This window comes from Carassius auratus, chromosome 31, assembly GCF_003368295.1.
Source record: "Carassius auratus strain Wakin chromosome 31, ASM336829v1, whole genome shotgun sequence".
Lineage (NCBI taxonomy): Eukaryota > Metazoa > Chordata > Actinopteri > Cypriniformes > Cyprinidae > Carassius > Carassius auratus.
The window spans coordinates 21,936,053-21,955,556 of NC_039273.1; the positions used below are offsets into that span (position 1 = coordinate 21,936,053).

Here is a 19,504-nt window from a genome sequence, read left to right on the forward strand (position 1 = left end):
GGAATTCCTTCCATTTGTCTCTTAGAATGAAGCCAATTCAACCTCCTGAACTGAAACGGCACAGAAATATTCACACAGAGGGAGTCGATTTGGATGAACATTTCCTTCTGATTTGGCTCCCACACTGCTACTTTGGTGATTTATTTTCATAAATAAGTATAATAGTTTAATTCCCTGTGGCAGGGTTCACTAAGAAGGAAAAGGAAGTAAACAGAAAGATTTGTAGTGAGGTCAGCCAAACCTACTTCCAGTGCTTGGGACAAGATTATTTTTTTAAAATGCATTAAACCTTAAGTGAAGACAAACATGCAAAGTCACGTGCTCTCCTTCTCGCTGAAGCATTTTCGACACTTGGCCCTTAAAGCGTTAGTTCACCCAAAAATTAAATTGTGTCATTAATAACTCACCCCCATGTCGTTCCAAACCAGTAAGACCTCCATTTATCTTCGGAAAAGAGTTTAAGATATTTAAACCTGCTGATTGTTGTTGACTCTGTCTAGGACCTGACCAAGGCTGTCTCCATGGCAACTTGCTGTGACGCTGTATAATCTGCGGACTGAGGCATCTAGAGAGAATCGCAACTCTCCAGGCCTACAACTACACAAACTCTTACACATATACAGATATGCACTCACCTCCCCACCCCCATCCCTCGCCTTCGCTGCTTTGTACCGCCAGTCTGTCAAGCGGGTCCGTGACCAGCGCTTTCTAGCTGCAGGGTAGGACGGCTGCTGCCTGCACTGGATTACCTCGACCCCGCCAATTTCCGTCCCCAGTTGCAAAGTCTTGTGTTTATGGTGTATGTACTATTGTTGCTGAGGTGTTTTTTCATGTTCCTATACTGAACTCCCAAAAGGAGCATAGTATGGGTGTTGTTGTTTTTTTCTCCTCACTTTCCTAATGTTATGCTGTATTTCTTCCTCAATTCCCTGTCTTCCTGTTCTGTCTACCCCATTGTATGTATGTTGTGTATGTATGGACTGGTTGATGGCTAATTTCGCTGGTACTTGTGACTAGTGACAATAAAGGGCTACTACTTACTTACTTACTACTTAGATTTAGTCCGAGAGCTCTCAGTCCCTCCATTGAAACTGTGTGTACGGTATACTGTCCATGTCTAGAAAAGTAAGAAAAACATCATCAAAGTAGTTCATGTGACATCAGAGGGTCAGTTAGAATTTTTTGAAGCATCAAAAATACATTTTGGTCTAAAAATAGCAAAAACTATGACTTAATTCAGCATTGTCTTCTCTTCCATGTCTGTTGTGAGAGCGTTCAAAACAAAGCAGTTTGTCATATCCGGTTCATGAACGAATCATTCGATGTAACCGGATCTTTTTGAACCAGTTCACCAAATCGAACTGAATCATTTTAAACAGTTTGCGTCTCCAAAAAAAAGTTAACAACTTAAGTCATTTGTCGATTAATGCGTATTGGAAACGTGAAGCGTTTAAAATGATTAAGTTCACATTGGGGGAACTGGTTCAAAAAGATCCGGTTACATCGAATGATTATTTCGCGAACCGGATATGACAAACTGCTTTGTTTTGAACGCTCACAACAGACATGGAAGAGAAGACAATGCTGAATAAAGTCATAGTTTTTTGCTATTTTTTTGACCAAAATGTATTTCCGATGCTTCAAAATATTCTAACTGACCCTCTGATGTCACATGGACAGTGTACCGTACACACAGTTTCAATGGAGGGACTGAGAGCTCTCGGACTAAATCTAAAATATCTTAAAACTCTGTTCCGTAGATTAATGGAGGTCTTACTGGTTTGTAATGACAAGAGGGTTATTAATGACATAATTTTCATTTTTGGGTGAACCAACCCTTTAAGGCAATGTTTTATTTTTGGTGGCCAAGCAGGCCAAGACCGTCTCAGGAAGTAGCCGAAATAATCTGAATTTCATTTTGTTTTTATGTCTGAAGTAATGTTTCTCTCAATATGCTTAACTTTCAAGATAGTCTACAACATTTTTTGAGACAACAGCAGAAATTGATGGAATAGACAGAACAGCCCAAGACTGAGAATTACTAAATATTATAAATTGAACAGCAAATTTTAAAGCTGCGGTTTGTAATTTTGTTTGGAATTATAAAAATAAAGATTTTTTTTTTCAGTTCAAACATTCCCCCTGTGCTTAAAACATTGGTCAGACCGAACACTGTTAAGCCAGTGTTGGTAGGTTGGGCCACTCAAACAAAACGCCACAGAACCATAGTGTTTACACTTTTTGGGAATTAAACATACAAATAACTGACTGTTTTCTCTGCATATTAACCTTCGAAAGGAAAATTTAATTTCTCATAGAAAAAATGATACACAGCAGCTTTAAGATACTAAAAAACTGCAAAAACCTTTTGCATAATGTTTCATAGAATGATCTTGTAACTTAGCTCCAAAAAAGATGTCTAGCAACATATCAGTATCCTCTCTTAAAATGCAGTGAAAGTGCATACAAACTTAGCAACAGATAAAAATCATTTTGCTTTGGACCACCTGGTTCAAGTCAGCTGAATTGGGTTTTTCCTAAGGATGGTATGTGAAAATGCCCTCTTCTTCTCTGTTACACACAAACACAGGTATACGCCATTTATCTGACAGACACTTTCCTGAGGTTTTATCTATTTCTCCCACACTCACATACTTTAAACAACCAGGATTTGTAAAGTTTCCTGTGGAAAAAGTGGGAACAGAATTTACAATTAAAACTCACCACATAAATAACCACAAGCACACACAGAATGTACACCATGGCAATATGGTCCACCATAGCTAGTGTCCAACCAGCACATTTGTTACCATGACTCCTTTTCTCCATGGCAGCCACAACACATCCATTACACATATAAATTCCCTTCATGTGCTTGCATATCTCTCAGAATAGAGGAGCAAATTCTTTCCGAACCTCTCAGAAATATGTGTCCGTCATAGAGGATATACTGGTCTGTCCATTCCATCAGAGTGAGAAGGTCAGTGTCTCGCAATTACCTGTTAGGCTCGGCTAGGCTGGGCATAAACATCATAGTCCTTTTTCCAGAATGGAGAAACTAATCTCCTTCTGTCTTTTAGAGTGAACAGCACACCAAGAGACCTCCTGGGCAGAATTCCCCTGCTGCACCTGTTTTTGAGGCCCAACTCTATGGCTTTGAGCAAGTCCCTCCTTTCTACCTCCAATCCACTAGGGGGAGCACTCACACAAATCATCAACTCAAGCACTTCTGGTTGTGTGTGGGCACAATCACTCATGGTGTGTTTGTGTCAAGGCAATGATGTTGGTGAGAAGTGACAATAGAAGCTGAGGTAGATGGAAAGCGTTGTCCGGATGTACCAGTGTTCTGTCTGTTCATGGCTACTGTGAGAGTCCCCAGGCTTCTTAAAGAGTCTCCGTGATTAACTGGCTTGAAAGATGAAGATTTTACATCTGCCGACTGGTTGAACCCATTTTGCTTGTCCACCGTTTCATTTCCTGATGGTCTGTATAAGGGGCTGCCTTCAGACCTAGAGTCTGAATTAGAGTTGCTGCCAAAATCAAACTCCTCAAATACTCCAATCTCGCTTTGAGTTGACGGGTAATATGACTTTGAAAGGCTGGTAGCACTTGGGACATCACTTTCAGAGACACTACCTCCCAGGCTGGTGGCTTGGTATGGGTATCCCACAGCTGGAAGGGGGTTGGGAGGAGTTACACCTGCAGGAAGATACGCCGAGGGAGGACTGTATCCACCAGGAAGAACGGCCTGTGGGGGGTAACGGGTGTTAGGGTAACTGTACGCAGCTAGGTTTGGTGAGGTGTTAGCATTGTAGGTTGATACCAGACTTGCATGGGAAGGGGTAGGGTGGAAAAGAGAGCCACCGTAATTGCCTACAGGCTGCAGGAAGGGAGTGCTGTAGGGAGTGCTGCTGTATTCCTGATTCCCAGTCTGACTGTGACAACTGCTGCTTGAGAAACTAGGTTCTGGAAGAGTCCCACTGCCTATAACCGGTGAGTTACATGCACTGACAGACACATCCGTCACACTGTGTGGTGCTTTGGGAAGATGTTCGGGCATGCAACCTAATGGAGGGTAGACACTCTCCATCCATGGCTCTGCCTCCACCTTCCGTGCATTAAGAAGGGGTGGCCCATTATTCACAACACCAGGTCCCCTAACACTAACGGAGATGTCTGAATATCCCATAAATCCACTCTCACAGGGTAGATCCAGAATGGCTGAATATCTCTCTGCATACCTCTTGAGCAGGTTAGAAGCGGTCAGAGCTGAAATGTCATCGTTTGCCCATGAATGTTGATACGCTGCAGCTGAGGTCGAACCTGTTAGCCTTGGATCCCTAAGTGCTTCGAACTTATGCCCTGGTGAGCGTGTGGTGGAAGTGATGTCATAATGTTGCTCCGCCCACTGAGACTGCTCAGGGCTCCACTGCATGGTCACACCTAGCAGTAAAAAAAGAGAAACGTTATATCTGTCAGTTCAAACTCAATGAACTTCATAAAAATCTGAAATATAAATAACATCACAAACAAATGTAAAACAAAAAACCTCTGAATATGCTGCCCACATTATTTAATAAATATGCAAACATGCTATTATATAATATTTCTGTAAAAAAAAATAAATAACGAATTATACTTATTATTCTACCTTATTTCAATCACAATATAAATTAAGTGTGCTACAAAAAAAAAAAAAAAAAAAAAACTGAAAAGTTTTTCCTTTGCGTTTTTAGAAAGTTTCACGTATAAACGACAACGTTTTCAAAAAAAATTGCATTTACACATATGTAAAAACGGCCAAATATGTAAAAAATGCTGTATTACGTATTACATGCCACTTTGTTAGTAAACAGTCACTTTGTTAGTAAACAGTACCTGTAGGGAAGTAACTATTATTTGTTGTATATTAAAATTAAAGTAATGCATTTAGCAGACACTTTTATCCAAAGCGACTTACAGTGCATTCAGGCTGTCAATTTTTACCTATCATGTGTTCCCGGGGAACCAAAACCCCAACCTTCCGCTTGATAGCGCAATGCTCTACCAATTGAGCAACAGGAACCCTATATATGATATGTATATGATGTTACTTCACTGTTGGCTGTAATATTGGTGAAGTATATCCGTACATTGCTGAAGAAGTTTTAGAAAACTTTTGAGCAGCAGCAACAGTACCGTATTTTTCGCCATTGTTGTGTATGTTTGTTCGGGCTTGTCTTTAAAATCGACATTTACTGCGCATGTCTACATACCTAACATGTACTACACACACGCATGATGTCACGGTTTTCGAAGATTCCCATATTGGGAACAGAAACGATAATGGTGGCATTTTCAAAAATTTGTTCTTTGAAACCCGTTTTCAAAAACATGAGTTTTTCAGGCCCCAAATTGCCTCTGTTGTGTAAACGAACAGGAAAAATGCATTGCAAAATGCAAACAGGCTGAAAGAAACTGTGAGCACTTAAGGTTAGGTTATTTAGGTTAGTTAACGTTATAATTAATGTTATTAGAAAATTACTGCAGTTTTCCAGATAATGACCAATTCCGCATAATCATCTTGTCAAAAAAACATAAGCTAAAAATATTTGTACAAAAATGAATAACAATATAAAATATAAATAATATAAATAATGATGAAAAAATTATAATAATATGAAATATTAAAATGAAAGACCATAGAAAATGCTTTCACAATTCTTTTTAAGGCATTCACTAGCAGCTATCTGAGCTGTTTTATGGTCTTTAGATTTATGGTGAAGTTTAAATTCAGCTGTGTACTTGATCCCCCCCCCACCACCACCACCACACGCATCAAGAATAGCACTGATGATATCATTAAGGTCTGATATTGAGATACAGCAGAAGGCTTCTTCTCTAGTGAATAAAATAAAAGCTCTTTAATGTAATCAAGGAACCTCATATTACTCTCTCTGTCTCTTTCTCAGTTTCACTGACTCACGCACACCACGCGGCAACATAATATTTCAGCATACTGTAATAATGGTTGATCAATAATGTAGCTCTCGGCATTAGCAACTGAACCCAACAACAGATGTTACCCCTAAAAATATTGTATCTCTGTCATTTCAACTTCACACATAAACTATTGCACCAAGATTTTAGTTTGTGAAACAAAGAGCTTTTCTTCTGCATCGAAGTTTGGCATATGGCTGTACTGAGGGAGCGAAATGTGCGGAGAGAAGAGAAAAAAGAAAAAAGAACAGAGAGATAATGTCCTTAAGCCATAAAATATAACACATAAAATACTTCTAAGATCAAGCAATAACGGATTTTCTCTGACATTGCTAGTACAGTGGATTTGCAAAGCCTTGCACATCAGAAACAATCCAATGTTTTGTCGAAGCAAAATAAAATGAGAGACATATACTCCATATTACAGCAGATGGATATTGATTTTGGGCTGACGGAGCAAAATTTACATGTTCTATCCATCTCAATTAAAAACTGCCCAATTACATTCAATTCTATCAAGCAGCAAATCCTCCTGGTCGATATATGCAACCTGAGGTCAGTCAGTGTTCTCTGATGAGAAAATGCTGGACTTACTACACACACACACACACACACACAAGAGGTGGAACAACTAGCACTGCTTCCCTGAAAATATTTACATTTACATAATTTAGGACTTTGAAAGTCCTTCATTACATGAGCAATAGTTTTAACTGTTAAAAACTTAAGTTGTATAGTTTAGCATACACTTAACCAAAGCAACTTACAATACTGGGTACAAATCACACTAATGGCAATTGGACAGGTAGCTGAAAATGGTAGGATAAAAGAAGAAAAGCACAATAAAATGACAAATGAGTCTAAAGCTAAAAGCGATGTGTTGTAAAGTCCAATATTAGTTGTGGTTTGCTGGAATGTTCTCTCAAATGCTGTCTTTTTGTTGTATTCTACAGAACTATACCTGGACAATACCATTAGCCACTAAGCTGCTGATCTAGTGTGTGTGTACTTTTGTTTGTGTAAAGGAGCGTGTGCTGGTGCTTTAGAGAATGACTTTCTGTTGTTCCAATATACCCTCTGGCTACAAATCCTCCGGAGAAGGTCCAACACACACACACACACACACACACACACACACACACACACACACACACACACACACACACACACACACACACACACACACACAATTTCTAAAGCAATGTTCCATACATTAGCTTGTTTTAGATGAAGAGATCCCTTTATTGACTGAAAATTTGTTAGTTCAGCTGTTGCATATATCTTTAAACAATGCTTAAGCTGTGTGTTTATCTAAGTGCATAAATGCAACTAGACTACTATTTAAAACCAGTAGCACATCAACAGACAGATAGACTCACTTTTCCTAAGTGAAATCTCAGGTTTCTCCAGCAGCAAAATCAATACATCACACAGACTTTATCACACACACATATACTGTATCCATAAAATGCTTTTATTGAGTAATTAAACAGCCATTACTGTGGCCAACGGCAAAATAGTAAAACGGGATAAAGCCCTTTAAACAGGATTTAGACAAAATACATACAATCTAATCCAGACCATTGACTTGATTATTGAACTACAGTTTGATTTATTCTGATTTCAAGTCTTTCACAAACACAAGACAAAGACCCACAAAATTACTCAATGCAGTCTTTACGGAAAAGGCCACTAATTCCAGACCTGCATGATTTTCTTTGTTCCATCAAACACAAAAAGAGATGTCAGGCAGGATGATCACTGTGGACCTTAATGAATTGTCACCAAGGGTTGTCAAGCTCTAAAAATGTACCATAAAAGTGTCTTAACACTAGTGTATACAACTCATATGCTATATTCCAAAACTTTTGAAGCCATTGATACAGACAGAATAAATTATTATTATTCATTATTTAAAGCGTTGGAGTGTAAACGTAGCTCAACTAGAAGCTGCTGACAGTGGTGTTCAGAGGATACGCACATAAGTGCTGTGCTCTTTCCTCTCAATAACGAAATAAACACAACTGAAATGGCAGTGGTGAGAAAATAGCAGTTAAGAAAGCATCTGATCATAGCTATGTGAATATGTTTGCACCAGCTCTGCAATTGGTACACCAGTCAAGTCATGTCACATTTATTTACATAGCACTTTATATAATAGATTGATTTAAAGTAAGCAGTTTTACAGTATATACCATGAAAAAACAATGTCAGTACTGCGTTCAGTTAGAAATACAACTTGATTTTCTGTTATTAATCAGCTCTGCAGTGTGTAGCTGGCTAATAATGAAATCATTTTATTAGTGAATGCAAAAATAAATAAAAATCTTATTACATTAAAGTAATAATTTGGTTTGCATATTGTAGATTCAAGCTTAATCTAGCTCAGGGCTATTTTGATTATTCTAACACTATTATGTATATTAAAGGGGTCATGGGGTGCCCATGTTCCACCATTTGATATGACTTTTATTTATTTGATAAGTCTTAATGAAAAGTCTGAAATATAGTTTGGTTAAAATTTCTCAATGGTAGGGTAAAACAACACCCTTTTTACCCTGTCAAAACAGTTATTTTCAGAGCAAGCCATTTTGTAGCATTTTCCTTTAAATACAAAAGAGCTCTGCTGACCTTGCCCCTCTCTTTCAGCCGCTCTTTGTGGGAACATTCATTGTGAAACTTGCTAATTAGCACATTATTAGGAAAGGCGATTTGCAAAGTTTCATTAAAAAATCTTATACTCACTTCTGTTCTGTTCTGTTGGTGAAGCTTGGTTTACGCATGACGTATTTAGGTAGATCGGGGGCGCTTTCCCTTCAAAGACAAACGTAATCCACTGTGTCATTACTCAGATGTCGGGAGTAAATGGCGACTGCTATGTTCATTTTTATATCCAACAAAACACCTCAATCGCTTAGGAGACATTCTTGTCTAAATCTGCTCCTGCGGTTACAATGGCTGACTGATGACAGTCACTCAGGGCGGGTCTAAGGTAAGACACCAGTCCAGTCTGTGCTGAAACACTACTGTCAATCAAAGTATGGTGGGAGGAACCTGTCTGTGTGATGCCAACGAAGGAGTATTATCTAAAAATAGTCTTTTAATTATAGATCCACAAGGCATGCACACAAGAGAATCGCAGAAGCAAATGTAGTGTATATACATAATCATAGAAACAAATCAGGACTGATCAGAAACTACAGAACTAGGCAGGAGAATAGGAACAGAGAAACACAACCAAAAGTCCATAACTGGGACACTTCGCACTTTATTTTGTTTTATATCCATATGACTTACAAAAGGAGATGTCACGTAGAATGATGTGCAAGTCAGTCACATTTTCATACAGTCAATTAAAGGGTGAATGAGAAAGTCTCTGTCTCTCATCTCATTTTGTGCCAAATATATTTCTTTTTTATTGTAAAAAATTTTAATTGTACAATAGTAATACATTTGTTAGAAATTTTCAAAAGCTAAAATGTTTTTTTTTTTTATTAGAATGTGTACATCAATGTGTATTTTAACTAATTGTAAAAGCTGAATAATATCAAAGCCTATTGATTAATCCATGAAATATGTGTGAAATATGATTTATTATTGTAATAATTGATTATCAAAATACTTGTTTGTATAGCAGCCCTACTGATTTGACACATTATAATATTAATACAGTGTACAAACATAAATGAGATTGGGGAGTTGCGGCAATAAGAAGACTGTCAGTAAATTATTTAAATTTGTCATTTTAACACACAAAGCTATCATATGGTTTCATGAGGTTTCATAAGACCATACCACTATGTATAAGAATATTTTCATATGGACTAATTATCATATTTTTATAGTACTTATTTTTTCGAGTTTAAAATCCTCTGGTCACCACTGAAAAAAAGCAGCATGAACACTCTGCTTAGCTTCTTCTTGTATTCCAAATAAGAAAGAAAGTCATGGGTTTGAAACAATGACAAAAAAAATATTTTAGGGTGAAATAAAATTAAAATTCCTCTATTTATGCTGTTAACTCCTCTAGACATCAGCTAAATACTACATGACATGAGCCACAGTACGGCATAGATCAAATTATCTATCTAAAAATAAAACTAAATACATTACAAGACCACACGTGTGTGTGTGCGTGTGTGCTCTTGTTTTTGTTACATATCAGGACACAACTCTGTATAATGAAATGGGTATGACACAGGTATTACAAGGAGAGGGTGACTTATGAGGACATAACCCATGTCCTCTTTTTTCAAAATGCTTATAAATGTTTTTTTGAGAAAGTAAAAATGCACAAAGTTTCCTGTGAGGGTTAGGGTTAGGGTTGGTGAAGGGCCATAGAATATACAGTTTGTACAGTATAAAAACCATTACACCTATTGGATGTCCCCACTTTTCACAAAAACAAATGTGTGTGTGTGTGTGTGTGTTAGCTGGTGTGAACAGTTCTCCTGTTGTGCCAGACTGTTTGACCATTGTAATAGTGGCAGCGTGGAAGCCCTCTAATTCTTCTTTAATGTGAATGAGCTATTCACTCTCAACGTCCTCTCTTCAAAACGCCTGACTTTCAGCCCTGGCCTGCTGAGTGCTGCAACAGAGAGAGAAAGGGAGAAAGAAAGAGAGGGAGGTGCAGAGAAGTATGACAGAATGTAGCCTCAGCAGTGGAAGGTGTATGAAAGTTTATATAACTTTATTTGAGTGAGCATCCCTAAAAACATTGGCTCAACGAATGGAGTGAGTCTGGGACAGGACTTTGTGTTTGACTGACCAATGGCAGATGAGAGAGTGTTCTGGAAACTTGTTGCAAAACAGTAGTGGCAGAAATCTGACACTTTAATTTTGATTCAAGTACTGAATCAAACATTTTAGAGAGACATTAACAGCAAAAAAAGATAATTTAAATCTAGACAGACAAGGCAACTCTTTTCTTTAACTTCCTCCCCCTTCCCGCCTTCTCTTTTCTGAAAAGATAGGTTATTTAAATCCTCCACAAAAACATAGCAAGGGCTTAAATCACTTTCATATCTCTCTAAACGAGATGAATGCCTCGCATGTCAATGACCAATTCAATTCCACACGCCATTTTCCTCTGCTAATTAACACAGTACCGTGTTCATTTAGAAACACAATGCAGAGCTCTGGGCCGGGGCAGGCTGGGCGGCCGCATGCCGTCTGCTGCTGACATTGGCCTTTAATAGGGCTTAAGCATATTAAACAGCTCAATCATCTACCATACGCACACACAAATGCACTCACTCAGACTGGATGGATGCACTAGTTTTCTGTGTAAAAGGGACAGATATGAGAGAAAAGAGAAAGTATGTGAGAAAGTCTTCATTAGTCACTCAGAGACACTTTCCTCTTGTCACTAAATATCTTTAGATGTGTGAACGGAGTGATAAAGCTGGAGGGATGGAGAGATGAATGAGAAAAAAAGTGGTGTAAAGTGTAAAGGATAGAGAGATTACATTTCATTTCATTTTATCACGAAACACTGTCAACACTTAACTTTTGCAATAATCTGACTGTCAAGAGTCAGAAACTGTCGAGAGACGTGAGGAAGATAAAAATGCAGGTTATTAATGATATACTATATATGTTAATTTCATATATATGAATATATTATTTGTTGCTGGCTTTACTATGTAGCTATCCAATGAGCAATCACACTTAAGGATCCCAATTTTTTTTTTTAAATGACTACTTTTAATCATTCCCACTGAATATGACAGTATGATTGACAGCACAAGTCTTAATATACACTGGATAATTCACTAAAGATAGAAATTAAATTAGTTTCCTTTTGTCGCAATATCAGAATTAAGCAAAGATGAATGGAAAGGGTGAATTATAAAAGATTTCACTAAGAAATATTCATTTAATTTTTTGAAAACAAAACAGATTTTCTGTAGAATATTAGTTTAGTAGTTTATTAAATGTCCTCAATATCACTTCCCATCCTAGTTAGACTTTTGCAATATCCATGTATTTTGCAAATTGCAATACACCAAAGCCAGTTCCTAAATTTCATAATCCTGCAGGAAGTTTAGGGAAAACAACAGCACAAAAAAAGCACAAGTATCAGCAATGGACTTCAAATTGACAGTCTCATGTAAACTAACATTCAGTTCCTCACTGAACACAAGCATATTCATTTTTTAATAAAAGGAATAAAATTTATTGTAAGGTAATGCATTTGAACAATGTGATGAATTTTGACTTAATAGGAGTAGTCTGCATCACTGTATATTACTATATGTTGTTTTGATTTGATTGGTCATCTAAAACTAATCATCATTGACCAATGCTGTAAAACATTGATGAGTGCAAACAATATGGAAAACTTAGCCCCCTAAATGTCAGTGGTTGTTCTGAAACATTAAACCTCACACAAAACTGTTGACATAATTAGATTTAAACAATACATGATTTGGTCAATTTTTTTGCATTTTTCAACATGTTTTGTAGCCAGGATATAAAAAGCAGCTAGACCTGTAGGCTACACACAAGCAGGACAATAAAATAGACAATATCACTCAATGATTTATGTTACCCAGCTGGTCATGTGAAAATATAGTAAGAAACAAACGCACATGGTAGTTTAGCTGTCAATTTCAAATTCACAAATGCCCATCAGACTTGTGATTTATTGTGTGTAGTGTGACTGGCTCAGTGACACCACATTCAGACAGATAAACAACCCCTCAGACAAGTCCACAGCAATCTGCTGGCAGACAGACAGACTGAGATAGAGTCAAGGGGAACACTGGAATATTGGAAAATGAAGTGTTGTCATTTCGCAATACATCTATTCTGAGTCCAAATTACGCACAGCTAACTACCCGCGCCACTGTGCGCTCACGGCTGATTTCCCGCCAGAATCCCATCACAGCTCGAGCATTTATTAAGCGCTCGTGCAGCAGTCGCTGTTTCCGCGCGCCCGACTGGAGATACAGCGCTACATGATTGCGGTCTGTAACCTCCAATCTCAACTCTCCTTCCCCTGACGCGAGCCAGGAAAATGCTATCATAGCACTGAAAATCAATTTGCGTTCTGCACGACCAATATAAATGAAATATCCGAATGAGAAACAGTTTGGAAAAAAAGGTTTAAGAAGAAAAATATAGCCTTTAAAAGGCGAGGAGAAGAGGGAAGATAAGGGATCTTCTAACAACGAATAAGTAGTTTTATTTAAGAGTCCTATTGTTCGGTTCCAGTCCGGCCTGGGTCTTGTCACGACCCCAAAACTCTCTTTCCTTGGCCTGTATTTTCTTATCAGCTAGTGGGCTAATTAAAATACTAATGCATGATGCAAGTGATTGACTAACAAAGAATGAAATAAAGCATTTAACCAATATATACACAAAATATAACACCCTCCAATTAAAAATATTCCATGGGGAGGATTTCATAAAAAATAAACATAGATTTGACCTACCATATACACCGCTGATCATATTGCTTGACATCAGCAAGGTGATTGAGAGAGACAGAAAGGAGTGAAAGGTTCACTTCAGTGATTTCCACAAGGCGAAGAGAAAGACTTTCCAGTAAGTTGAAAGACACACACCACATGTAAATAGTGTTTTAAGCAGACATGAACCCCAAACTGTGGAGAAAGAAAGAAGGAGAGATGAATATGATGTAGTAGCAAAATATGTTTACCAGTAAAGGTGTATAAAAATGCTAATTAACGGTCATTGTTCAGCCTATTTGATTTTGTTTAGCGTTCCAATTTCACCCTACTGTTGTTAAATAGGATATAACGTTTTATTAATATTATTATTTTAGATTAATGTTTACACTCATGTTATTTTCCAAATAAAAAGTGCGCTCAAAAAGTCAGGTAAATCCAGAATATTTATTTATATATTTTTTTTTTATCTTTATAACTAGATTCCAAACGTATTACTTTGGATTTCAAATTGAAGGCTTTTTTTTTTTTTGACCTTTTCAATTATTGCAGATAAGTAGGCTATAAGAACCGGCCTAGGCCTATATCTGACTTAAAAATTAATTTAAACAATAGTATGTATTTATCTTTTAGCTATATAAAATCGCTGGATTTTTTTTTTTTTTTTTTTTTTGGCAATGCTATATTTGAATAGTCTTGTAATGGAAACAACATTTCTATAATAGCTGAATTGAGATTTATAAATTAAGACAGAGATAATATTGAATTTTGCTGAGGTGAGAATGCCTCTGTCACTATCGCCCGGACACACACACACATACACACGGATCAATGCTGCCTTATTACAGAACTGTACTCCAATAATAAAACTTATTTCCCAGTGCTCAAACTACCATAATATCATGCTATTTAGAGTCATCACGCCTAACAAAATATGCGCGCTATATTTTGCTCAGGCCTGTGTCCGAGTGTCCGAGCGTTCTGTCCGTGCTGTGACATGGCCCCCCCCTCTCTCTCTACGGTACAAAACGGACAGCTGGTGGACACAAACAAAGTAAAAGATTTACCTTCTCGGCGCCGGAGAACGGCGACAGCGTCCAGCCGTGCTGCTGAGATGAGGGGGATGAGGGTTACTCCGAGTCGGTAATGTTCTGGAATGCTTCCAAGTCAGGGCTGGAGAGACTGACCACCATAGAAATACTGACCACATCTACTGCCATGTTGGAATTCCAGAACCTCACGCCAGCTGCCGAAAAGAAAGCGGAGAAGCTTCATCTCCTACTGCGCATGCGCTTTACCGGACTCCAACTGAGAGTCCAGTCTCTCTCTCTCTCTCTCTCTCTCTCTCTCACACACACACACACACGTAATATATCGTGTTTAACACTATCAAATCTAGCAGGTTTAAACATCCTTTGGGAATTCAAATAAATATACAAACATAATTCCTATCATTCATTTGAAGCATAGCATAGGACAACATTCGCTGATGTTGTACACAGAGCTTGACAAAGCACAGGAAGTCATTGTAAACAGCTGTGAGACGATGTTTTATGTTGTTGTCAGACTGAAAAGCTCGTGTAAATGTGATTATTCCAATCTATATAATAATTTACTGCTATATGATGTTACTCATTTGATGCTATTTGATCTGATAAACAATACTACAAAGTGCTTTTTCTGTAGGACTGCCTGTCAACATGTATATAAAGACTGAGATTTCCAAATCTGTAAAACATAATATACAGAATAGTAGCCTAATAATAATTTTACTGACTTTTTTTTCTCTCTCTCTGCTGTTAACATGCCCTGGGAAATGAAGCAGTGTTCATTATAACCAGAGTGCACATTTTTGTACTAAACTGTAAATGTGTGCATACAGTATAGGCCTATGCATTGAATGAGTATAGTGTGTAATGCGTCAGTCACTGTATATTAAATATACTTAAAGCATATATAATGTGCATTATAACTTATATTAAGAGATCCCAGACAAATCCGCCATGCAGTTAGTGTGCGGAAAAAAAGTGAAGCCCCCATTGATCAACCTCAACATCATCTCATTCTAATCCACATTTCTTATGTCTGCTAATTACATACCTACTCAGTCCCGGTCTCTGATTATCATTTCGAACAAAAGGCACACGTTAAGCATAAATTACATATATTTTTGCATATTAGCCAGTGAAGCCATCATGTTAATGACCCTGGGGTCAGATGGCAGAAAAAATAAAAGAGAGATAATCTGACAGAATGAAAAATAGAAAGAGACTGAGAAAAGAAAGAGCACCTTTGGCATTTAGGATTGTTTTAATTTCTTTTAATCAAAAAAAAGAAAAGAAGAAAAAAGAACAAGTTTTCATTTCAAATACACAGACACAGTATAGGCAAAGCAGTATATGCAAAATTGCGAAGAATTTAAGATAGAAAAGAACGCAGACAAGCAGCAATATTTTGCATATCGTTTAAGAAAACAGCACTAAAAGTGAAGAAGTTGAGGGTGAAAAACTGTATGTTGTGATTACAAAATTTTCTTGGTTCTTTTGTCCCTTTCTAGACTAAATATAGCGTCTGTCTGTTTGTCTTTTCTCTCTGTCTTTCTGTGCAAGGGCAAGGAGGAGAGGCCTTCTGCACAGCATTGTGGGGGTTAGAATGTGGTGACATCAGAGGAAATGTCAGAGATTGTGGGAGGCAATGTTAAAGAGAAACTCAGCTCATTGCCTGAAAGCCTAACTGACATTTTTGGACAGTTGGAAAGGTCAAGCATACCTTCAGATGAAAACTATTACTCCTTATACAGTTTACACAGGTGGGTAAAATAATATCATGTTTTCACCATATTGACTTGAGTTTCATGCTTGTATGAACTGTCATTCATGGTTATGGAGTAACACACATGTCATACAGTATATCATGTATACATAATATACAAACACCATCACAGTAAATGTTTATATATATATATATATATATATATATATATATATATATATATATATATATATATATATATATATATATATATATATATATATATATATATATATATACACACACACACACACACACACACATTTGTTTTTGTGAAAAGTGGGGACATCCCATAGGCATAATGGTTTATATACTGTACAAACTATATTCTATCACCCTTCACCAACCCTACACCTAACCCTAACCCTCACAGGAAACTTTGTGCATTTTTACTTTCTCAAAAAAACTCATTCTGTACGATTTATAAGCGTTTTGAAAAATGGGTACATGGGTTACGTTCTCATAAGTCACCTTCTCCTTGTTATACCTGTGTCATACCCATGTCATTATACAGAGTTGTGCCCTGATATTTCACAAAAACAAGAGCACACACACACACACACACACACACACACACATATATATACTGCATGTACTACAGGCCAGAACTGTTAATTTTGGCTTTGGCTACTGTGCCACTGAACACAGCAACACATCATAGTCTTCAATAGATTTCACTGTATTTTTAAGTGCAGATATCTGTCTTACAGCTTCATCTGAGGCCAGTTCCATCTGAGACAGACTTTATGTAAATGAATTTGGTTCTGATTGTTAATTAGGGCTTTAGGTGATCAGTATTCATGAGTGTGTGTGGCGCGCTGCTCTCTCCGGGTGTGTCTGTGCTGCGCGGGGGTTGAGGGAGCACTGATCTGGCTTCAGTGACCAGTAGGAAGTATGTGCGCCAGAAACTTGCCGGAATACTGATGAGGGAGGTGAGAAAGGCACCAGTCCACCAGGGAGAACAAGACCCATCCTCCATCTCATGCACCACCAGTGGACTTTACACAATGTGCATATTTTAACGCGAGAGCGTTTCGATCAGTTTCTCAGTATACTTACATACACATAAATAAACTAGCTTTATAAAATAGAAAACATGCATAGGTCAGATGACCAATAAAGCCCACCTATTTCCCAATTGGCTATGGCAAACATGTACCACAGTGTTTACGCCCACACGTGGGTTTCAATAGCCCAATTTGATGAAAAGCCCCTTATTTTGCTTAGCGGGTTCCTATTCAATCAGCCGTGCCTGTTGGAAAACCATTCCTACACACCACAGAGAGGTGTCTCAGAGGGCAAGAAAAACACGCCTTGAAAATGAGAGGAGGAAAATCTGCAATGGCTGAAGGTCTAAAAGGTGGAGATGCAACCACTCTTCAGGCTGTTGTGGCCTTGAGAAAGTCCTCCTCAAACAAAAAGCAAGGAAGATAAAGAAACTTCATCCTTTTTAATGTATTTGACTGCCCAGAGAATAAAATACCACTGAAAGCCTTTTCCCCTCAGTTTTATGAAGCCTATAAAACTTGTCATGACAGACAGAAAAGATGTTACTAGCAGAAAGCGGTAGGTATTTGAAAACATATAACACTGTGTCACTGGTTAAAAAGCTCTCCTCTGTGATTTGACCTGTGTTTATCGATAAGAAAATGAAAGTTGAAAGGATCCGCAAAGTAAGTGAGTTACATCTGTGATCGGTGAGGGAAAAAGTGTTTGCCATGTCTGTGACAAAAACGCATGAACAAAACAAGGTCCTGAGGCACTTATGGCTCTTGTTATATACTGCCCCCTAGTGATCTTCTTGACAGTTACACTAAATGAGTTTACAAACAAGTTACATTTATATTTTCTCCTAGGACAATAAAATGACACACACGCACGCACGCACGCACGCACACACACACACACACACACACACACACACACACACACATATATATATATATATATATATATATATATATATATATATATATATATATATCAAGTGACAGTGAATGATCAACCACTGGGAATGCTAAATGACTTTCTCCAAGTATAAAGTGAAAGAAAGTGAAGTGACATTCAGCCAAGTATGGTGACCCATACTCAGAATTTGTGCTCTGCATTTAACCCATCTGAAATGCACACACACAGAGCAGTGAACACACACACACACACACACACACACACTGTGAGCACACACCCGAAGCAGTGGGCAGCCATTTATGCTGCGGCACCCGGGGAGCAGTTGGGGGTTCGATGCCTTGCTCAAGGGCACCTAAGTCGTGGTATTGAAGGTGGAGAGAGGGCTGTTCATGCACTCCCCCCACCCACAATTCCGTCCGGCCTGAGACTAGAACTCACAACCCTTCGATTGGGAGTCCAACCCTCTAACCATTAGGCCATTTAGTTCCTTGAACACTTAACAATGTACTAAAAATCACTAAGGATTTAAGAGTCAGAAGTAAGAAGTAAGAAAGAGCTTTATTACCAACTATGCTTACAAACACTTGGGGGCTGGAGCTTCCAGTGCAAAAAAATAAATAAAATTATGAACATAGTGCAAACATACATGATAGTGCAGACATACATAAGAATTACACAGTACAGATGGAATATAACACTATCAAAATCAAATAATGCACTATATACAGAAGTATAAATATATAGAAAAATGTGTAATTGTTTAAATTAATGTACAGATGTTATTTACAAGTGTGCATTTTACCAGTGTAAATTTTCAGATTCTTTTCCTCTCTCACCAAGGCTCTTCTTCCCTGATAGCTCAGTTTGAACGGACGGCCAGCTCTAGGAAGGGTTCTGGTCATCCCAAACGTCTTCCATTTAAGGATTATGGAGGCCACCGTGCTCTTAGGAACCTTAAGTGCAGCAGAAATTGTTTTGTAACCTTGGCCAGATCTGCCTTGCCACAATTCTGTCTCTGAGCTCTTCAGGCAGTTCCTTTGACCTCATGATTCTCATTTGCTCTATCATGCTCTGTGAGCTGTAAGGTCTTAAACAGGTGTGTGGCTTTCCTAATCAAGTCCAGTCAGTATATCAAACACAGCTGGACTCAAATGAAGGTGTAGAATGATCTCAAGGATGATCAGAAGAAATCAACAGCACTTGGTACTCTAGGTTTGGGCCATTCCCGAGCTCAGAACCCTTCCCCGGACAGCACGCAAAATACCTCAGCTAATTATATGTAAGCGTAAAATCGTGAACCACTGTATGTCAGTTATGATGGAAAATCTATAGTTATGAATGTTATCACTAAGGATTTCTTACAGTTCTCAACATTTTACCATAATGGTTGC

At 37.9% G+C, this 19,504-nt stretch overlaps 1 protein-coding gene across 1 annotated transcript; it reads right to left on the reverse strand.

The window, feature by feature from the left end:
* Positions 1–1,757: 1,757 nt before the first annotated feature.
* LOC113050844 (fidgetin) lies at positions 1,758–14,734 on the reverse strand. Its single transcript, XM_026214219.1, has 3 exons — positions 14,462–14,734; positions 13,419–13,589; positions 1,758–4,443 (listed from the first exon to the last, which is right to left on the reverse strand). The coding sequence occupies exons 2-3, from the start codon at positions 13,447–13,449 to the stop codon at positions 3,254–3,256; spliced, it is 1,221 nt and encodes a 406-aa protein (XP_026070004.1). The 5' UTR covers positions 13,450–13,589; positions 14,462–14,734; the 3' UTR covers positions 1,758–3,253.
* Between the last annotated feature and the right edge of the window lie 4,770 nt (positions 14,735–19,504).